The 23,753-nt window shown below is 35.9% G+C and overlaps 1 protein-coding gene across 17 annotated transcripts in view; it reads right to left on the bottom strand.

The window, feature by feature from the left end:
* SYNE1 (spectrin repeat containing nuclear envelope protein 1) overlaps positions 1–23,753 on the bottom strand; it is a 290,057-nt gene that overhangs the window by 189,648 nt on the left and 76,656 nt on the right. For 16 of the 17 annotated variants that reach the window (XM_054279435.1, XM_054279434.1, XM_054279440.1 and 13 more), the window contains 14 exons: positions 22,484–22,591; positions 21,593–21,730; positions 20,270–20,434; positions 17,139–17,251; positions 16,439–16,607; positions 12,819–12,915; positions 11,270–11,472; positions 7,481–7,645; positions 5,863–6,015; positions 5,324–5,467; positions 4,823–4,996; positions 3,624–3,782; positions 1,448–1,612; positions 755–889 (listed from right to left, as the gene is read on the bottom strand). In XM_054279435.1, the coding sequence (XP_054135410.1) occupies positions 755–889; positions 1,448–1,612; positions 3,624–3,782; positions 4,823–4,996; positions 5,324–5,467; positions 5,863–6,015; positions 7,481–7,645; positions 11,270–11,472; positions 12,819–12,915; positions 16,439–16,607; positions 17,139–17,251; positions 20,270–20,434; positions 21,593–21,730; positions 22,484–22,591 (2,088 nt within the window). Of the gene's footprint in view, positions 1–754; positions 890–1,447; positions 1,613–3,623; positions 3,783–4,822; positions 4,997–5,323; positions 5,468–5,862; positions 6,016–7,480; positions 7,646–11,269; positions 11,473–12,818; positions 12,916–16,438; positions 16,608–17,138; positions 17,252–17,793; positions 17,929–20,269; positions 20,435–21,592; positions 21,731–22,483; positions 22,592–23,753 lie in introns of those variants that run through there. The other variant, XM_054279449.1, reaches the window with a different exon arrangement.

Genomic DNA, 23,753 nt, shown 5'->3' with positions numbered 1-23,753 from the left:
ACCTGATAATATAGAACATAAACCATATATGTTCATGAACAGATAGGGGTTTCTTCATATCCACTTTGTTATCAATGCCTTAGATTTACCAAAAGGTCATCAGTTGTGCACCAAAATGTGTGTGTATATGGCACATTACAGAGACATCTTCATTTTTGGCAAGACATAGCAAATATTTCCTGCATAAAATAGCATTCACAACTGCTTCCACAGGTTTCTGCCTGCCTGCTGGTGAGACCCATCATCCATCACTCCAACTTTTACCAACAACATGCTGTAGCAGGCAAAATATTCCATAGTTGGTGAGCAAAGTTAGTTGAGTTGTTAGAATCTTTGGCATAAGACACAATTTAGGCTGATGGCCTGATGTCTTACAAATTTGTTTGTTTGGTCAGGAAAGTAACTGTAATTATCCAACATCAGCATAAAGGAAAAAATGCCAGCACCTGTACTCAAGACAGGTATCATTATGGCTGTATATAGCTGGGGAGAAATAATTAAATAAAAAGAGTTTTATAATTAATTTATCACATTCCTGAATTTACTTAAAAAGGTTTTTCAAGAGGCTACTTGTAGGTGTAGAGGTATCTAATATTGTAAAATACTTTTCCCCCCTTTTTTTCTCAATTGTTTGAGAAGTCAAATAATACAAACTGTTTTGTTTTCTTTCATTTTAATTTTTTTTCAATACATAGGTCATTCAGAAACTTCCCAAAACTAAGACTGACAATATCCAGAGATGTCATTCACTAACCTTCCACTGCCTGTGGAGTTTCCTCACAGCTTCCTGCAGGCTGTGCTGCTCTTGTTCTGGGAGGATATCAGTAAGTTCATCACAAGCTTTTAGAAAAGCATTCAGGACTCTCTGATCCAACTGGTTAAAAAATTCCTGAAGTGGTGGCAGAAAGTGAGAAGATGAGAAGATGAAGCTGGATATTGATATGCCAACAGGAAGTTCCCTAATACACTAAGTTTCAATGTTACTTCTGTTCCATTGAAGAACTGATATTTGAATAAAGGAAATAACTATTTCTAGCCACTTAAAAGTCCAGCAAATTAATTTATTCTCAGCCAGTACACTGAGATGGCATTTTAACAAGAAGACATTTCAAAGCTACATACATAAGTTATGGTTATAATACAGAAACAGATATTAATCTAAAAAAAGAGCAGTGGATGTGTTAGATTTTCAAATATAATGTTCTAACTCTCAATGGTTTACTGAAAACCCCATTCTAGGTTTTTTCACCTTCTGGTTGCTTAGATCCAATCTTACATCAGTAAGTGAGTTGATCATTTCCTTTTTTGTTTTTCAATATTAACATTAGTTTGAGCTGATCTGTACAACTTCTACATGTGCAAGAAATCCACACCAATTTTAGAATTAAGTAGCTTTTATGTCATGCATTCAAAGATTTCCATGAGGAAGGTCAGAGAATTTACTCACGCTATGTTTCCTGAGAAGCTCTTCAGGATTTCCTTTTTCTTTTAAGCAACAATTGGCAATCTGTATTACTTTCTCCAGTTCTGCTCTAGACTCCTCGAACTTCTTCATCAAACGGCTATTTGCTTCTATGTTTTTTCTCCACTCACCAGCTTTCCTGACCATATTCTGAGTCACAAGCAAAGAAAATGAGCTGGCACTTTCACATTGAGTTTTATTTGCTCTCTTTCACCATGACCTTACAAAACATGCATTTAATTTGCTTCACTCTTTTAAATATATGATTTTCACCATGCTTCTCTCTCTAATGATCCCATTTTCCCTATTTTTAATACTGAGGCTTGTGCTAATGTCATCATTCAAATAAAAAATAGTAGATTAGATCTCTTATAGTTTCAGAATGCCTCTGCCATTTGATTAGTGAGTTTTTTTTCCTAAAGTCTGCTTTCAAATGTAAAGCACCTGGTACAATCAGAAGCTTGCCATTTCACTTTTCCTAGCACCAAACTACCTCCCCTAACATGACTCAAAGTGAGGGTGATTTGACCCATAGATCCAACCAGTCCCATGCTTCAGTTCTTCTGACCTGGAAGAGGTTTGTATGATTATCACACCAGTATGTTAGATAGGTAACTGGGCACAAAGCTGCTTAGAGGACAGCAAATTTTGTGGTTTAGTTGCTGAAATCCTCATTTTGCAACCCTAATCACAGCTCTTCCATTAGGCTGCTATTCAGTCCATCCCTGTGCACTGTAATATCCAGTGGCTCCAATTTCATGAGCAAGTAAGAAAACTTACCAGGAGAAATGAACACTTCAGCACTTTAAATGCTGCAAGGTACTTGCATCACTGCTTACTGTACACCCACTTCACCATCCTCACTGATTACAAACCTCAGCATAAGGAATTTTGGTGAGTTTACCCAGCCAGCTAATCAAACCTGTAGTTCTCAAACATCTTGCTAAATCTCTTCAAGCTTTCTGATAAAAATATCTGCATAGTAACAGAATTATATAGGGTTGTACTATTTACATGAAAATCTGCCAGTTTCCAGTATTTTAATTTCAGGTCTGAAACACTTTGTATGATTATACCCTATTTTTTGGGTTTACTTTCTAACAAAAAAGAGAAAAACCACAGCCCAGCCCTATGGAAACAGAGTAATTAATGTTGAACATGGTAAATTTACCAAGTTACAAGTGCATCTGCTTTTGCTACAATAAGCTAAACTTAAACAATTATTTCTACATCATAAATCAATCACAACTTATCTTTAGATATCTCCACAAAATATAATATAAATTCTGAAATTCACCTCTCAGAGAGAGCTATTTATTGATAGGTGATTTTCTGCAGTTTAAAATTCAGCCCGGATAGCTTTATACTGAATAAAAATCACCTGAAAATAAATGTGATAAAACCCATTATGTGGAAATCTGACTCAAAGATAGTCACAGAATCACTGAAAATCCTCAGTTTGAGTGGACATAAAGATCACTGAGTTAATCTCTGGCTCTGCACAAGACAACCCCCAAAAAAATCACACGACATGTAATAGCTAATTTCACATTAGAGTGGGGCCAGACTGGTGCCAAACAGTCCCAAAAATAGCAACTGATAACAACAGGTAAGGGGAAATATAAGTCAAAGGCCACATCTTTGGATTATCAAATGAAACAGATTTGCAGCTTTCTATATTCAGTCCACTGCATTTTCTGAGGAAATAAAACGTCCAGCAAATGTAGCATGTGCAAGCTTCCATCTTCCATGCTTTGTGTGAACGGGGGCGTATGGGAAGATAGAAGCAGATCATTAGCAGATAATAAAGTCTTTATTAGCAGATAATAAAGTCAGGAGAAACAGCAAACAGTGCAGCCCTAATAGTAGGATTTCAGGTTCCTCCATCCAAAGGGCCCTGAGGCATGTGCAAGTTCTCTCAAATCCCAGGTTCCTCTGTGGCAGGCTCACCTCTGAATAAATGCATGGAGAACATGACTGTCAATCCCCTGACCCCCTATTACTATGTGATAAAGACAAATCTTTAATTGATAACTTGACATCAGAGAGGTGAGGTACCCAGGACAGTAGCTACAGAGTGATGAAATGTAGGTACAGTAGGATGGATCAGCTGCACATGAACAAATTTTCAGAAATATGCACCAAGGTATGGCATTTTTACCTGAAAAGTAATCTGAACTTGTGTAACTTTCTTCTGAAATGTAGACTGATGAAAATGCTTTAACACTTCAGTTGAAGCCACACACTGAAGGATACTCTGACTATTTCTCTCAATTAGGGACACATCTTTCTTGCAGTTTTCTTGATAAGCTACCAAATCCTGAAAGAAAAAAACCATATATCTACCCTGGCCAGGAACAAAGAGGAAAAAAGTTTGGCAAAATAACAGGAAGATGCTTTTTGACAGTAAAGACAAAAGGGATGAGGTCACAGGACTATCACAAAGAGACTACACAAAATGTTACATGGAATAACACAGATGACACAACTTTCTGCTTGAATGTGAACTGTTGTACCCAAATAGATCTCTAGCTATTCACAAAACAAAATACAGATAGGTACTCAAGCCCTTTGGGTGGAGAATGGAGGTCTATTGATCTACATTGCCAATACATTGTAGGTCAATACATTGTTCTGTGATTTAATTTTATGGTATTTCTATATTTATAGTATAACTGAAATTACCAACAGTGACATAGGAATGACAGCTATCAGTAGCAGGTTGAGATCTCAACCTTCCTTGCCTTTCAAAAAATTAATCCTTCATGTCAGCTTTTGGAATTCAGATTTCATTATAAATTACATTAAGTCATGAGAAATATACTTTTAAAAAGAGAGAAAAAGAAAACATGCATGAAATAGTACAGGCTGAAAAAAAGTTTTACAAATCCTTCTTTCATTTAACTTTTCAAGGGAGTTCTGACTAGCTCTGAATTCTCCAAAAAGAAATGCTTATTAGCCATTAAGAAAAGTTAATGCTATACTGCAATTAATTTCAAATAAAGCACTTTTCCAAGCCTTTAAAATACTTCAATAACAGTCCACGGAAACTTAGAGAAGTTTCTGATCTTGATTTTTCATCTACTTAATAAAAAAACCAATGTATTTCTTGTATTTCAGTCCAATTTCCACTAGATTAAAAAAAAAAAAATCTTATGCTTACTTCTTGGATTTAAACCAGGACACTAGATCGGAACAAAAGTTTCAAATTTTTTTGTATTTATGCCTAGCTGACTTTAGGATAAGGCTACATCTGTTGCCTGAATATCTGCTCAGCTTACAGAGTTACAGTCCAAATTCTTAGAAAGATTGCAAATACTCAGAGGCAGCAGACCTTTGTGAGATGCTTTTGAGACTTACTTGGGCTTTTTGCTTAAGAACAGTTGTTGGTTGTGCTTCAGGATCCAGGATAGAAATGATTTCATTTACTTTTTCAAGAGATTCATAAAAATGTGTGATTTGTTTCTCCAGTTCTTCCAGTGGAGACAGGAGACGTTGGCATTCATACAGCAGGGCACTGGAATACTCCTTAACCTTGTGGTCAAGAAAAACAGTTATTGAAACAGTTGTAAAATTCAATAAATAGCAGCTTTTTCTGCATGTAGGTTTACATAGTTGTTACCTATTCTTTTTTAAGATAGAGCAGTCCTGATCTTGAATTACTCCTTAATGAAAAGAGTATTAAATTTAAGGATGGTAGTCTTAGCATTTAAGAGAAGCAACTCCTCCTCCACCCTGAATCAATCTATTGTTACAACTAAGTACTTGTTCAAACGCATATCTGTGAGAATTTATGTACAGGACCCTACTATTCATTATTACAACAGTCTACAATTTGTAGTAAAAAAAGCATTCTGCAACCTTGCCCAGCTGCTCTTTGAGCCTTGTCAAAGTTCCCAGCATTTCATTGGCTTCCTCTTGGGAAACTTCTTTTGTAATAAGTTGCACCGTCCTTGAAACCGCTTTGTACTGAGCTTCCATTGCAGGCAATTTCTGCTTGATATTCTGAAACAAGAGTTTAAAAAAATTTCAACAACAGCACTTATGCATTCATGGGAGATGAACACTGGATCATACTTCAAATCCATGAAAATTGAGCCAGAGAGTATCAACCTGAATAGATTCAGAGTCAACTTACCTGAATGTGATTTGAAACTACAAAGAAAGAAATATCTACTGAGACAGTGTTTTGGAAATTTGCTCTAAAAAATGTCACTAATAGATTACAACTATATATATTTTAGATATACCTGAAATCATACCAAAAAAAAAGCACCACTGGTAAAAACCCAATTAATCATGGGAATGCATACTAAAATAATTTTATGCTATCAGAATTAAACAGTTGCAATTTTCTTTCTTTTGAAGGAGGAAGAAAGAAATGAATGCCAGACACTTACTTCTAAATCTTGCACAAACATTTTGACATCATGAAAGGACACTTCTACAGGGACTGAAAATTTTGCATTGCTTCCATCAATAAAAGCTGTCAGATGGGCTACACCATCCACATACTCCTTCCTCATTTTGTCCAGTTCATCTGCTCGAGCATACTAAAAAGAAGAAAGAAAAGGAAAAATACAAAACAAAGTAACAACAAAAAAACCCTAAACAAAACAAAAAATCCCAACCCAAATTAGACCAAATTACATACTTAGCAAATAAGTAATAGATTTAAGAGAATTAGCATGCTTTCAGTGCAATTGTTTGTAGGAAATATTCCATTCAATGAAATACAATATAATGGAAAGTAATCTAAATTCATCATCTGCATTAGTTTCAATAATAATGATGCTAAGATGAAGGTCAGCCATACAGGAGGTCAGCCTCTTTTAAGATCTGGGGAATGCCAGACTCGTTTGTTTCTACCCTAGAATCAACAGTCCAATTGATTTCTCACTACCTACAATATAAATGTTGAAAATTCAGCAAAGAGAATAAAACATGAAAAGTCTACAAAAGCTAAAGAATAAGAGAAATCTTAATAAAGGAATGCTGGCTGGAGGAAGGGGAAACACATGCCTTAGAAAGTAGAAAGAGCTGTGCGACAGAAATGGTGAAAAAGCCTGTGAGGAAAAAAAACCCCACATAGCCAGCATATGAAAGAAGCTGCATAAGCAGTGGAAGAGACATTTACATCAGTGAATCACCCTAAATAGCATCAGCAAGTAAAGCTTGAGAACATTCTTGTCAACAGTCTGGAAAAGTTACAATAGAAGAGAGACAATCATTTTCTGCTTTTCCTTTTAATTTGACTGCATAGGAGATAATAAAGCCAGTAAAGGAAACAGATTCAGTACCTTCAAACAGGCAACTGCTATTTAAAAATCACTGGAAAGGGACAATATTGATAAATGTATATCGACTAGAACAAAGATATTTTCTAACATGTTTATGAGGTATGAAATAGTTCTGTGTAATTAAGATCACATCTTCTCTTTGATTTTTAAAGAGCAACTACGGAAAACACAATTCCTTTTGTATCAGATGAATCTCTTACATGAGGTAAAGGGTAGGTTTATTAGTTTACTATTAGAGCCTGCTTGTAGGCAAGATAGAAGTAGTCTGACCAAAATGGAGAAACATTTAGTGGCTGCCATACAATGATTGGAAGGAGCTTTCTTTAAAGAGTAGTAAAAATAATAATTTTCACCATGTTCACTGTTTAGCTTTACAGAGCTTTTACAGTAGCAATAGGTACTGAAAAAGTAATTTTCTCTGTAGAACAGTAGAAGTTATGTATCAATAATAATGCATCAAGACAGGTGACGAAAAACTACAGTTTAGTTGAAAATGTCCCCTCACCAGCCCCCAAACAGCTGTATAATCAAAAAGGTAAATAAAAGAAGAGCCCAAATACAATAAATTACTGTCAGGGAGTAATTTCTAATTTAAGACTGATGAACAGTTAGGCACTTTAGAAAGCTGTCCTATAGTCCTGCTAACAGGGCAAGCTGTCTTGCTTGCCTGGAAATGACAAAGTAAATATTTAAAAGTAACAAGGGCAAAATCACTCACCTGCTTAACTTGCATAAACAATTCTCTCCATCTTCCATTTAGCAACAGAAGCTGCTGTTTAAGGTCTCTGGAAATGGTCTCATCACATGTTTCGATTAGAAAATTACCAGCATCATTCATGGCCGTGTGCTGTTGGATCCAATGAGGCAAGTGCCGGAAGAAATCCTGAGGAAGAAAATAAAAACAGTTCCAAAACCTTTTCAATTAGTCTTTATCTTAAATCATAAACGAAAAATTTAATCACCTGCTCATGACTTGATAAAAACCTCATTGAACAATTATCCTCTGATACTCTTCACATCAAATACGCCACAAAAGGATTTTAATGTCTGTGAATATAACCTGTGTAATTAAAAATTACTGCCAGTTTACTTACAGCTCATTTTACTCCAGAGTGACTTCAGATAAACCAAGGAAACTCCTCCTTAAGAGAAAAGTCCATAATTGAAAATGCTGTTAGGACTCAAGTATTTTCTGTGTTGTCCTTAAACAGTGTGGGCTGACAGTAACCCAGCCATATGCAAGTTGTGGAGTGGTCCTTCCCCTCCTGTGAACCACATGCAGCTTTCCAAGGTCTGGCCCCTCACAAGGCCTTTGAAGACTGATTTTTTTTATCACTGATTCTTTCTATCTCAGAGCAGGTGAGCACAGAGGGGAAAGAGATGGCTGCCAGTGATTTTGTCCCCCTCACTGAGACAGCCTAATAAACCATATGCATCTTGCAGGCAGGTATGTGCACATAAACTGGTAGAGAAGACAAAGACCAATTCCCTCCTTTTCTCTGTTCCTGACAATGTGTAATTGTTCCTAAGGCAGGTATCCCTGGGCTCTATGGCTCCACCTGTATCAATAAACAAAACAGGACTCAAGCACTGTCTCATGATTGTCCACATCTTCTGACATGGTTTTGGCTTGTCCCCAGTACCCTTCTCACAAACAACGCATAATTCAATGAATAGCACAGTCTGTTCCAAACAGACTGGACCATGAGGGTGCCTTCCTTCAGGGGAGAAGGAGTAATCAGAAGCATTCAAGCTACCTGATCCTCAGATTTAGGAGGGGCAGTGATGCATTTTGTTTATGACTATCAATCTACCCTATAATTCCAAAACCATTCACCTTCCATGTGACAGTCCAATGCAGTCCTTTGCTCAATGGTACATGAGAAAAATTCCTATCCAACCACACTGTCAGATACCCCAAGTCTCAGAGCTACAGTTCTGAAACGGTATTTGTCAGAATCCATCCCCATATAAAAGAAATTCAGATGCAACTGTAAAGAAAAAGTCACATGGTTGTATACTGGTCAAATATATTGAAGAGAGAATTGAACACCACACAGTGTTTCAGTTCCTTAAAGCTGAAATCAATAGGATTCAGGTGCTCTGTACTAAAATATCAGTGAAAAAATTTAATCAGCTCAATAAACTGCATCTGCAGTTTGAAGCTTTTTTCACCTGCAGTGGAGCAACCCCCTTGCTTTGTACAAAGGCTAACCCGTATGAGCACATCCAAAAGAAATAAAGTCTACTGAAACTGGCACTGGTCAGCTTTCCAATGGTCAGGCTCATTAGAGGGCAAGAAGAAAAAAACATGTGGAATGAACTACTCACATCCTTGTTTCCGCACCTTATTCCCACAAACCATTACCTTCTGCAGACCTGGCTGGGGAGGCTCTCCATTTCAGAAGCCAACCTAAGACGTGTTAATTTCAAACAAGTTTGGGAAGCACACCTCATTCTCAATTAAAACACTGCACCTCTTTTTAAGGAATTCACTAGATGAGATCTAGAAGCTCTCTAAAACCTTTTGGATACAGCTGTGTGAGAAAAGTGTGGGAGGACAGAGTGAAATTATGGAAAGTGCTTAAGAGGTAGTGGAAGTAAACAAAGGAGCTGTAGAAGGAACAGTTTGAAAAATCCAAGCATACTGGTAATTTTTTTTGCAACATCTTCAGTATTACAGATTCACAATAAGGTTTCTGAAAACTGAAGCCAATGAGAAAGCCAACAGGGCACTTTCTCTTCCAAATCAAACATGCTGGTCTGGAAACAATGCAGAGATAATGCAAAGAAGACAAAATCATGACAGCATGATGAAGGGCTACTGTGGTAGCCTACCATAGAATATAGAGGCCTTAAGTAATACAGGTAAGGTATGGAAATGGGCAACTTTGTATCATATTACTGATATCTTTGTGGCTTTAGAGAAAAAATATTTCAAAATGTTAAAAATGTTTGATGCCATATTCCAAACAATAGTTATCATCTTTCACCTGGTGTTCCAGATGTTTTTTCTTCATGGCTGTAAAACTTAATTTTACAAACCACTATAAGAATTTACTTTGGTTTTAATGATCAAATATTAAAACTGCTAAATCAGACCTATCCTTGGAACTATCTAAGTAAACATTATTGCTGTGGAGAGCCAAATTCAACATTAAAAGTAGAAGTAACTTGTAAATATGTATGTCAATCTACAGACATGCTACAGATGCTATCACTCAGCAACCTTTAACAGGTTTGAGCCAATTATTTTTAAGAAAAAAATTAGCATTTTGGGAAGAATAAAGCTTCAAGTCTAAGGTTTTCAACAAGATTTCTTGAATTTCTTGAAATCATATATCAGAATGAAAAGAATTACTTTTTGGATTTATGTTAGAAACAAAAAGCAAGTATATACTGTATGGGTATGTTCAAATTTCTGCTTTGAAAAATCTTTGAAGATAAAGTTATACATCTAAACAGAAAAGTAAATGTTTTGATTTTATTCATATACATGGATTTAAGAATATTTAATTTTAATAATTGTTCAGTTACTTACATAAAACATCCACCATTATCTAAGATCACCCTGATCAGCAGAAGTCATCCTTCCTGCCAAGTAATAATTTTTTCCATCTATATTATGCCACACTGGTTTTTTTTCACTGTTTTATTTTATTTTAAAAATGTATTCCATTAATTTACATCAGTTTGAACTAACAAACTTTAAAAAAAAGTATACTGTTTTTTTCACATAACATGAAATGCTCATTCCTGACCTGATGTCAGTTTGCCATCTTATAGCCCATGAGAACCCTACTTAAGTGTGAAGAGCTATGCAGCTGCTATATTGGGATCAGGTGCAAATTCAGCACCTATTAAACACAGGACTATTCAAGTCAATCCAGGTTATTATTGAAGGTTTACAAACCTAAATCTCAGTGCCTCAGTACTCTAACATTACAAAAGGAAAAAAAAAAAATACAGAAACAACAAACTAACCAGAACTATCTTTATAACTTCAGGTCTCCAAAATCAAGTGTCTAAAAGATTTCTGAAATGCCAGGGAAATGGGTTAATTAATCAGCTATCAAATATAACAACACATATTAATGACACTGCTCTTTGAAGGTTATGTGTACTGAAATCTGTCATCTAGAACAGTCAGTGGAAATGTCGTTATAGGTAGTCCATGATTACTCACTTTGGTGCTAAGAGCTGTATTTGCCTTTGAGTGAATCATGAGACATTCCTACCTCTGAGCAATACTGCTGCCCTGTATTCATGTCAAAGATGCCTCTAGTCATGGTACCACAGATAAGGCTTTCTCTATTGTGTATATATATATATGTATATACTTGGGTACACATATATTTGTCTCTAGATGCTATACAAGCAAACACTGAATCTCCTGTGTTGAATGAAGACAGGATGTCCAAGTCTGAGCAAAACCTAAGCAAATGCAAAAAAAAAAAAATTCAGTGTTTCACAATTTACAAAACAGCCATATGAATATGCTACATACCTTTTTGGAATGTTCAGGCTGATTCAGCACTTTTTCAGCATCTTCAAGCCAAGCTTGCAGACCTGCCACAGTGCTGCTGTATCTGTCCCAATTAGCAATTACTTCTTCTAGCATGCTTCTTACACTTCTCACCTCTACTGAGAGGTTCCTCCACTGAGCTGTGGTGTCACTCATGAATTTCATCACATTCTCAACTTCTTCCACTGAGATACAGGAAAAACATTGATTATTTTGTTTCATTACCATTTCTGTAAAGATTAACTTTATATCATGCTTATTCACTGTCATCAGGGAATGTTATTTTAATGTAATTTCTATTTCGGTAGGCTTTAATATACGAATGTTCAGTTCAGAGCCCAATTTTAGCACAAGATCATGACTGAGAAATTAAATGTGTGAATTAAAGACTTAGGAAAGTACATAAAATGAGTGCTAAATTAAAACAGTAACACTGCATATTGTGTGTGGTGTCCATTTCAAATCTGCAATTAAAGAAATCAAGAGACAGGCTTGACTTAAAAATAGCAGCAAATGAGAGTTGCATAATATAAAAACACATATTATGTCTACATTGAAAAGTGTGGAATGAAATTCTGGTCTTCCTGCCATTGACTTTGAAACCAAACTGCTGCTAATTTTTGCCATTTAACTTTTAGCATTTTCCACATGGCAATAAAGGAAAAAATGTGTCCTCATTCCATTTTCTTCCAGAAAGAAGAAAAAAGGGCAAGCAAATGCTGAGACTTCACAAAATATGCAAAATATATTTGTTTTAAAGAGTTTTTAGCCATTTTGAACTGCTATTGCTGAATTCACTTATGTTAGTATTTGTTCTTTAGAACAGAATTTGCTACTGGATTTTATTAATAGCATTGAATAAGTCTCTGACTTTTGTTCTTTGTAAGAATACCTTGAAAAAATGTTTACTTTTGTAAAATTTGGGTGCCATTATCAATTTAATTTTCACAACAAATTAAAGTATCCATTTCCTCCCTCCCTTAACAGCAGTTGCAACAATCCTCCAAAGACATTATTGTGCTACAGATTAATGTGATCTCATGTCTGTAACTATCTAGGTCAAATATTGCCCTGGAATTCTCACTGAACTCAGCAGCATTCAGGAATGACAGGAGCCAGCTGTTGAATCAGCTATACATTTTTCCTCATGTATGTCCATACTGCAACTACCATTTGAGTTCCTCCTGCAGGTTTTCAAACTTAATGAATAACCTCCAATAAACCAAAGGATGATTTTGCAACTGCAATACTGGGACCAACTCCCAGTTGCCTTTTTCTTTTAAATTAAGTGAAGCTAGGGAGTATTTCCAGGCACTAGAACACTATTTTCCCTACTCCTAATTTGGTTTCTGTCACAATTTTTTATCCCTAATTAATAACACTGAAATAATCCAAGAGTTAGCATGGAAAATGGGCTTTTCCCAGGAGGAAGTCTGAATATGACCACCCCCCTTCTCTGGAGATTCAGAAGCAGCAGCCTGCTCTGGACCAGGTGCCCACATGCTAGTGACAAAGAAATATAGACATTTACCTGAGCCATTTGCTTTGGCATACATTTCAGCTGCTCGTTTCAAGATCTGGTAGGTAACTTCATACTGCTCAAAGAACTTACTATTTTCAATAACAGACTGAAAAGAGAAAAACAGATAAAATAAAGATGGGCATTAGGATTAGCAATAATTTATATAAAATTACATCAGGATACTGATGACGACATTTAACTTCATTATTCCTCCATTCATATTTTCATCATTATAAAATAATATTTTTAATACCATAATTAAAAAACAGCATACAAATGCCACCTTTTCAATTTAATGGTACAGCAGAGTATATAATTTCAAATACAGATTTATTTACTTTCCACATGGAAAGGTTATTTGAAGTTTCCTTATTTGCTGTCTTGCTGGAAATCAGTAGCACATGATACTTAGAATATACAGAAACTGAGTAACTAACAAGTTGTTTAATGAAAACTGTTTTACACTCAAAACTAAGTGAAGTAATTTTAATAAAACAGAAATTTTCCTTCATATATGTCATCACAAAAATCATATCCAATTGTTCCTGTATTAAGCCTTTGCAGCAAGACAGGTTACACCCTAATAGATGAAAAACTTTTGCTTTATTCTTCAATTTTTCTTTACCTCCTTTGCAATTGCCAAAAAGTAAGATCATGGAAACACTGCACAAAGAGATGCTGCTTTTCCAAAGTGTGACACAGTTCTGTTCCTTTGTGAGTGATGGTTTAGCTCTGTGATGTGTTAAAGTGCGATGAATAAATTATCTGGAAATATTTTGGTAAAAAATTTATGCCTCTGACATTTATGCCTCCTTATCCCTTATGGCAAATGAAACTGACCTTTTTTTACATGTCTTTCAGAAATGTTATTTCCTTTAAGTGCAATACAGAATTATAGCTTTACATTATGCAAGCACATTATATCTCGCATTACCAGTGTTAAAACAAGAAGAGAAAGGTAGAGTTTGGAATGGTTCTGTAATTTATGTTACATCTCATCCCTCTCAGCTACAGATTAAAAAATTAAGGAATTTCCCCACATATGTCTATACAAGCTTTGGAATGCCAGAATGGACAAAATCAAGCAAGTGTGATTTTGATTAAACCAGGTTTCAAATGAAGTCCATGTTCAATGTATTTTTACAGGAGAATCAGATCTTGTGTGTTCATAAACCCATATTATATAACATGAAAAATGCACTTAAAAATAATTCTGCCAGTATATATCTAAAACCTTTCTATTTAAAACCTCTGACAGTTGCTATGTCAGGTTACAACAGCTATCTAGTAGATAATTTAGAACTGTGTTTATAACTAAGGAAACTAGAAGTCAAGAACAACCACAATTTTTCTCTGTTCTCCTGTTAAAACAAAATCTGCCATGTATGAAAACCTACAGGATTTATCATGAATTGTGTGACAGACTCATGATTTCACCTTTGCCAAACCCATGCCGACATGCTAACCTGAACCAAAGCCTCCAAGACTTCACGTGAAAGAGCAAAAAAAACTTATGTAACACTGATATCAAGAGCTATCTGAAATGTTTCCAAAAATTAAATAAAGACATTTTACTGATTAACACTGTCTACCATCTGACAAGACTCCTTGAAGAAAATAAGCAGCTTTGTCAAACCAGTGTAGCATATGATGCTAAAAAAGTGCTAACACAGCAGTGCTACAACACATTTCCGTGGGGTAAGATCCATGGATAACTGTACCTAGTATCTCCATTACAGTGCAATTTGGTACAATTTATTATTCATGTTGATGGTGTGCAAGTCTGTGCTGACCTTTACTTCTGATGTATGACAGACGGGTGAAAAGATGTTAAGATTAAGTAAAAATCACCACTTTTATTTTTAAGCTACAGTACATAAATATTTTCCAGGCATATGTTCTATCCAGATCCTAATTACGCATGTTCCTAGAATGCTGACATTCCCCAGTCTGTTTTGGCAGACAAACAGACTTACATTTTTATCTCCTGCTAATATAATCATTCTGACTATAAGGTACTGACTACAGCCTTCCTATGTAAGACTCCTAATATACTGGAAGAGTAACACTTGTCCCTTAGTCCTAGAAAACTGGTCCCAGGTAAGCCAAAGTACATCAATTCTCTCTCCATCACATCTTGAAGGAGCAGAAGTCAAGGCCATTTCAAGAGTGAAAATGAGATTTATTTATCTTCTTGTCCTGATTTCCTCATTTTGATGTTATACAGTTTCAGAAATAATGCAAGGAAGCATCTTCCTTCCCTGAAGATCACCTCAGCATCAGTGGTCTGAATTACAAGAACAGTTGAGGCATTTGCAAACTAATTTACAAATTAATAACTTCATGTTCCTCTTAAAGGAAAAAAAATAAGAAAGTTACTAAAAAACCATGAAAATTCAAGCTATTCATTGTTTTATTATTTCCCTTGTCACCTTTGAGTAGTTTTTTTTACAGCCTTAGAAAGTAAAAAAATGGACTACAATCCTAGTTATTGCACATCACTCCAGTAAACTAAGTTAATTCAAGTAATTATCTGAAGCTTGTAAAGCTTGTCTATAAAAGAAGGTTAACTGACTCCTGAATTTTTGTGTGTCCCTAATTGCTAGAGTTTAAACACTTTGAAGAGTGAGAATTTCACCCAAATTCCACTGAGTTTGAAATTTTCTTCTCAAAAAAGTGGGGACATCATTAATTTTCTCTGTTCATTGACCTGGCTCTGAATGGTTCTGTAACTGCATTGGTTTTTTTCAGACTTAATTTTTGTGTGCAAGTTTCCCCATATGGATTAGATAGAAGGGAAAAATACATTTAGACCAACCCTGCCTGTGAAAGAATCCTTCATGCCCTAATGTAGAAGTGCAGCAGTACTATCATTCTACCTACACTTGGCACTGCACGTGTGAATTTAAAAAGATGCAGCAGCGTAACACTGAAGAAGAATTTATCAATGAACACTTGTAAGTCAAGGGTTTCTGTTCCTTAACATTGTAAATGGCTGATGCAGAGCTGGAGCAAGCTCTTTCCAGAATAGAAATTTTAAAAAAGGGTTTAATATACTAATGATGAGTAGGAAAAGAAAAATCTTTCTTTAAAAGAAGAAAATTAATCCCCTACAGGTATGTTATATTAAAGAAATATATGAAGGTAAAATAACATTCTGTTTTATTTGTCTTTTGGAACACTCTAAAAATATTGTGTGTGAATGCATGCCAAATGCCTCCTCTGTCTTTAACTCTTAAAACTGTATAGACTCACTATAAAGTGCTTCTATCCAGGTGTAAAAGGAGATTAAATTAACTTCTCTGGAATTGCTATAAAAAGGAAGTAAAAATCTAAGATTTGGAACCTCCAGACATGCTTCCTAAATTAATCACTGGACAGCAGCTGGAATAATATTTCTCTTTTTCAAAAAATGATGCAAAGAGAATAATTTTTACTTTCAGCCTTTAGACTAAAGTTCCTCCATGGGGAAGATAGATTCACATCTGAATATATATTTCATAGGAATGCAGTCATAAAGTTGATGACTGACAAATCTGATATCTGTGTCTGTTCTTTTATATAATTCTAGCAAACTTAAATATGAGAATTTCAAAAATGGTTATAAAAAGAGGACAACCCCAACTTACAATATAATTTTGAAGAAGCAGTTCCACGGACTCTCGCCTTCCGTATTTGATTATCCATGATTTTAACTTTGATTCTGCAAAGACTAAGAGTGACAGCAGACGGTACTTCAGCTCCAGAAACTCCATCTTCAACAGATGGAGCTCAGATGAAGAGACAACAAAATTAAACCTATAAAATGAATCACAGTACAATATAATAGAGCAATATTCATTTCTGCAGAAGACACTGAAAGCAGTTTGGATATTTTTCTAATCTTTCACCTCATTTGGAATCTACAAACATTTAATTATGTGTGACGATATTCTAATGACTGCTCTTGAACAATAAACTAATTACATTTCTTTTTAATCATAGAAAACATCAGTTCACTTCTGTTATTAAGTTTTGCAAAGTCATTTTTCTTTTTTTTCACATGCATCCTGGTTGTTATATAACATTTCTTCCAGGAACAAGTAATAACAGCATCAGTATAAAAAAAGGACTCCTATCCAAAATTTATCCCTTATTTTGATTCTCATCAATCTTAAAAGCATCAGGTTTTTCAGTATATTTTAATGCATATTCTAGGAGGTTTTTCCATCCATCTCAGTTTGCCACTGAGCAATGTAACTAGACAGGGATCACTGCATGAACAGATAAAAAAGCAAACAGGCTTCCCTTCATGCACAAAAGCTTTTCATGTCAGATTGAAAGCCTTACCTGTCTGCCATATCCTCTAACTGGTCATGTGGAACAGGCACGCCATTAACAGACCTGGTCCTGTGGATCTCGTGGAATGCCTTTTTGTGACCATCTATGTTTTTCAGCAGATCCTGATTGGATTTTAAGAAAGAGAGCGATATTGAGAGAGTGGGGGGAGGGAGGAGAGGGAGAGAAAAGGCTCACAGTAGGCTATCTAACTAATAAGCACAGTTTTAAGCCGGCTCTGCTGACTCAATGTAGTTAACTATTTGATCGTGCTCTCACATTTCCATGCAAGGTAATGCACACTACATGAGCATTTACACCAACTTAAACGTTTACACCAGGGAACCTCCTTATGTGAAGCTCTGTTCTAGCCATTTCAAACAATTAGAAAAGATTTTAAAAGAGGATACACTGCAAAAGGTTTAACAAAACAAGAACCCTTAACTGTATTAAATAATCTCTGAAATTCAGTCTGCCAGTATGCTAACATCCCAAAAGCATAATCCTCCTAAATTTACTCTTTAAATCTTTATAACAGATACTAACCTTTGCTAAGTATAGACTGAAATTTTAAGCAACTAATCTGCTCTGCTATATATAGGAGGAAGATCTATAGCTCCTTCTCTAAGTACATATTCCATATTTAGTAAACTTTTCACTCTCTCACCATCAAAAGACTTCAGGATGGCTGCCTCAGCCCTGCACGAGCGACTGCGGAATGTGGTACCCGACCTGTATTGCTGCGATGTGAACTGTAGCAGTGCGAGCCCTACAGCAGAGCACACTTCAACTGTAACTAAGCAACACCGCTTCACACGGCTTCCCGGAGATTACATATTGAAGTGAATGACTGGCAGCAGCCTTTGAAGAGATACTCTTAGCAGTGACACGTCAAGTCCCCCGAGAGAGCACGGAATGGTGGGGGGTTTTTCACTGCAGACAGACAGCTGCTAGCACAAGGTGTTCAGAAGCCTGCCAGCAAAGGAGATCATACAAAGGTTCCCCCTCTCTCACCTCAGGGAAAAAAATGCAGCTTCTGCACAGATCCTACATATGTATTTATTCCTATGTGCCAAGGAAGGGCTTCTCCCCAGCCAAATCTCGGTGCTTGCACAGGAGGAATCAGTGGAAATTCTCTGGCTCAGTTCACCAAATGGCCCCACTATCCCCATCAACCCGTCTGGGTTTTCATTGTTTTCTGCTTCAGCCAACACCTTGCTGTGAAGAGAAATGAGCTAGGCTTTCTCAGATGCAGGTGATGTGCTGATTTTACCATGCTGAAGACTCCTGACTGACATAGTCTCACATAAAGGGAAGATTTGGAACAAATATCTCAGCTGTGTTTGGGGACCTTGACATACAAGGGATGCAAAGGGATGCCCCTAACATGCACCCCTAACTGGTGAGTCAAAACAAATCACAGTAGTTTCATCCAACATCAACAGGAATCTCATGAAAACTTACATACAGCATGCTCATAAAATGAAATCCTTCTCTGGGAAATGACCCTCAGCAAGCACAGACATTGCCCTTAATGCCTGGATCTCAGTAGCAATAGCAACTAAAATAAGCATAGGTGCTTGCCTGATTGTAAAAGGTTTGTCCAAATAAGCTTGTACATTTTGTACTAAATTCAATTAGGCCATAAGCTATAAAGTTCACTAAAATAACCCTTTGCCAGATGAGACAAAGATAAAAAGGAAGCAATGATGTCATCTGAACAAATCCAAACAAACAAACCAGAAGGCCACAAGGAAACAAGGACTGAGAAAAATACATGAATGCATTTCTGGTGCTATCCAGTAGCATATTTGGATTCATCAACTCAAATCTGAGCAACAAAACAAACTCCAGGAACAGATATAATTATATATGCTTCTCTTGAAGCTTTTTCCATCCCACTCCCATGGGCAAACACCCCTGGCACAGATTAACCTAAATTAAAGTTTACTTGTTGGCATGGAAATCCCTCACCACAGCATTTCTGATGCAAATAAAAAATAGTTTAGGGTACATTCTTTTGTACTTCTTATGAATGTATCAAAAGGAGGTCTACAGTGTTCACATTCTAAGAACAAAAGAGTGTTTGACTTGTTAATTTTTTTTTAAACAAATGTCAAATCCTATGAATCCTGAAATCTTTGATGCTACCAAGAAATTAATGAAATTTAGTATTACAAGAGACAAGACCCTGAAGAAATCCATATCTTCCTTAAAGATTTTAACTTTTTTAAAAATTTAATTAGTTCCTACTCAAGTTAGAAGAGCTACAATTGTTCTAATAAAAAGGAATCAGGTGACCATGAAACTCATCAGCTTTTCATGATTTAACATTACTTTTTGATGAAAAAACCCTACCCATATCCTAAACACAAAAAGTAACAAATTTACAAAAAAAGTTTTAATATAGTAGTGATAGAGGAGAAAAAATAAAAAATATAAAGCAATACAGCCTCAAGTACTGCCTTTCTCTACACCATCTTTTCCCTTCCATTTACTGGTTCGGTTTCTTTTATCATCTCACCAGCATATTTTTTCACCAATACATTTTTCTCACACATATTATGCAAATCCACAGAAAAAACCTCACTGCTTTGGTTTTAAATGAGAACTTGGACTCAGCACAGAACGATGGTACAATTATTTACATTCATCTGGAAAATTTCCTGTTTACCACAGCATGCTATCTGCCATCACAGATGGCTATCATGCTATCTGTCACCACAACACTATCAAAATTCACTGCATTCTGATTTTCTCCCCCCCATGAATGTCACCTGCACTGACTATCAGCACAGTTAGTGCCATTTATTCCCTTTTTCCTGTTTCACCCAATTAGTTCATACTGGTTGAACAATGCACCCAATATTATGAACTCCCTACGGAATTTTACTGTAGAAATTAAAATAGTAATACCTGACCTACTTCAGGTAGAAGAAGCAAAAACACTTGAAAGCAATTCTGAATATCTGAATATTGGTTGCAAGATCCACAGATATCACAGTTCAAATCACCATGACAAGACACCAATGTTTAACTACCACCAGCAGAAAGTAGAAATAATTATTTTTGCAGAGTATGGATCATTTAAAGCTGTGAAAACAATGGAGGGTAACACACAGAACTAATGCATCCCCATCTACCTTATGTTGTTCAAGCTTCCTGTGTATTGTGTTTGCTGTTTCCTCATGAGCTTGCTGGACAGTTACTTCTTCCCTCAGAGCAGCCTCTGCCCTGTAGAGCCAAGCACCAATGGTACCCAAAGGTGCAGGAAGGGATTTATCAAGGTGTATGTGCCAATCGAGCATCTAGGAAGTAAAAGGAAAAGGACTCAAATTCCTCTCTTGCTAAAGAATACAAATAAGTACCTTTCTAAAAACCATACTTTACACTGTAAAATCAAACCCCCATGTAACAGAGTATAATTGAGACATTAGTCTAGGTAGATTATTCCACATGAGAAATTACAGCATTCTCACAGGCAACAATATCTCCATAAGAATTTGTTGATTTACGTATTTCCCTTTCTGAATAGTAATGGAGTAACTGGAACAACTGAGAATCAAAATACCTGGAATTTCATTAGTTAATATGCACAGAAAAGGGATACAAGAACTTCTTCTGTCAATGTAATTTAAATCATCCTCCTGTATAAAATCTTTATATCTCTATATTGAACATACTTTCTATATGCAAGATTCATATGAGTCTCAAAAGACGGTGGAGGGGAGAATATAGCAATAAAACACTGTGTCTTAGTGGCAATGCCAGTTATGAGAGTGAAAATATCATGAAAATTATGTGAAAACTCCAGAATAATTTTAAACAGATCCTCTGTTAAATACATGACATAAAAAATATATATTTATGCAGGATGGATATACACTAGTAATAATGTCTTAATAACTTTTAATTTGGGTCAAACAGTATAATTTGCTTAGGATTTTTTCATTCAGTTGTCCAAAATTCCAACCATAAATACTAATATTAATTTATTACTATTGAAAATAGGTCAAAAATAGAATTAAAACCTCATTTATTGGTAACATATTCAGTATTACGAGAATTTTTTTAGTTATACTAAAAAATGCTGTATTAGAATTTCTCAAATAACTAGCAATTTACATTGGAACATTGGGTTTGGAAGTGGCACTGTGTATGCTTTTCTTACTATCAACAACCTCTTTAACTTGGCTGAGCACAGTTACCACTCATTCAAGTAAAACGAAATCTCCAAGTATTGTCCTTCTCTTAAAGTTCATATTCTATCTTTGAGCAATATTAAAGATGATAGTGCAGTAAATATTCTCAAAACAAATACAAAATAATTCAGCAGTGCCAGAAATTTGGTCCTCTTTTAGGTCCCTAATGCCCATTTAAATCAATAGCAAACAGGTTATTAAAGGATTTCAAATTCTACCTTTTGTTTAATAAAAAAATACATAGCACAATGACTTTCAACTTACCCTGGAAGTAACTCTCTCCCATGCTTGCTTCACCACAGCTTGATCAAGGGATAATTTACCATCTTTCCTTACTGATTGGGTTGCAAGTTCAAACTGTTTCCTTTTTACCTCATATTGTACTCTGAAATGCTTATATGACTGCACAAAGAGAAAACCAAATCAATTGCAGTAGAGTGAACGAGTTAAATTCTTTAACATTTATGAAGTACCAGAACCTATGAAAATTTTTTACTAATAGCTGTCCTAATCTTTCCTAAAGAAGAATAGCACTTAACTTCTATATTTACTTGTATATTTTTTATTTATATATAGACAGGACTTTAGTATTTTCCTTCAGCTACCAGGTGCACAAACCATATATGAAATGAGATCATAACTGATGAGATAAAACTACAACTGGATTTAATGCTACTTGGGACAGTGGCTGCATTTAGAGAACAGTCAAGCTTCAGGAGAAAATTTAGGCCAAGTTTTGTATTTCTGATTTAGACATTAACCTTTGAGAGAGCGAATGAAAATAAAGCTCTGTGTCCTGTCCTCTCCACCTGTCACCTCATCCAGCCTTCAGTCACACCTCCTATCTGAGCTAAATCATGCAGGATCTGGAGGGAAGGCACAGACACATGCTCTCTCCTAACTAGGACAGTCCCTCTTCACACTGCTGGGAACAGCTCTGTGTTAGGCAAACCATCTGTGCACTGTCCTGCGTAGCAAAGCTGGAGCTGGCATTGTAACTCCTCCACCAATAACAGGCAAGACACTTTGAGTCCTTATTTCTTTAAACAACAATTTAGTGACTCTCATATGTACAGATTGCACAAAATACTGCAGTACCTGTTACACATAATGATGACAAAATTTGTTATCATGCACAATTTCCCTGCTGCTTACCTGATACTTCTCTTGCAAGCTTGTTTCTGCCACCTGTGCTCGGGCTATGTCTCTTTCAAATTGTTCTGCCCACACTTTGAGGTCTCTTAGCACCAGTCTGTCTTCCTTCTATGATGCAGTACAACCACACATTAAAAAAAAATCCCTTTGCAGCTTTTTAGTAGAGCTGTCAGATGCAGTCCAGAAATTAACATCTCTGTAGCAATTCAAGGTCATTAGTTGTAGTGAAAGTAAATGTGCCAAATTCTCTTATCATTTACCTTCCTACAGTCTAACTGAAATGCATTCTCTCAGCGTGAGAGAAGTCACCAACCAGACATGAGTCTTACAGGAGTGCAATCAAGACAAACAGGGACATTGCAGAGCCAGAGATATCAGCAGTTTTCATCTGATGTTAAATTAACACAAAGTTCTTTAAAGATATCTTACCAACTAACTTCAGTCTTCAACAGATTGGCAAAGTCAATTTTCAGTTAAAATTTAATTGAGTTGAGACAGGAGAGGATTTTTTAATCTTTTACCACCATTTTATTAGCTGATCTGCTATTGCTGAAAAGTCATTGTCTGATTGACTTCAGACTAATCCTTGACACGAAGCTCCCAAGTCTAGAAGTTAGCAAAATATTTAGAATACTTTAACATGGAAAATGAAAAGTAAGAAAGAAAACCCAAGTATTTTAAATTTCTTTTCCTTCTATGCTGTTTTATGGCTTTAAAGAAAAGCATATTTGTTTTACAGTTTACCACTTCAGTCTGTCATGGCACTGCAGCTTTGTAAGGCTGCAAAGTTTTCTGCAGAATTCAGTGACCTGGCAGTGGACAGAAAAACACTAATGGGAAGTCTCAGGTCTGAGAGCATGTTACAAGCAAAAGCTATCAGGAAACAAAGTGTTCTGTGCACTGTGTAAGAAGGCTGGTCAAGCAGGATACAAGTGTCCCTCTCAGATTTCCAAACAACGAACCAGATGTTCGTTGGCTGTTAATCAGAAGCTACTTTTTGAAACCAAAGAAGCCTTACCACTGTAAAATTTGTCAGAAACAGACAAACAGCAAATTTGGCCATTACAGAACAAATGCATCTTACATCTCATCATATAAGATAATCACCTAAAATGAGTCACACTTCAAGCATTACATGAGAGAAGAAAAACTGGACCATGGGTTAAAAAAAGACTTGTCACTGGCTGCATTTAACAAACAAAGTACTGTCTTGTAAGAAATGAACCTGACTGGGGAAAGAAGCCAATTTGTGGTTCCTTTCTTTGAAAGT

This window comes from Melozone crissalis, unplaced genomic scaffold (assembly GCF_028551555.1).
Source record: "Melozone crissalis strain CALT ecotype California unplaced genomic scaffold, PUWL_Pcris_2 ptg000027l_1, whole genome shotgun sequence".
Taxonomy (NCBI): domain Eukaryota; kingdom Metazoa; phylum Chordata; class Aves; order Passeriformes; family Passerellidae; genus Melozone; species Melozone crissalis.
Note: the sequence above shows the minus strand (reverse complement) of the source record. Positions and strands in the feature narration are given on the sequence as shown.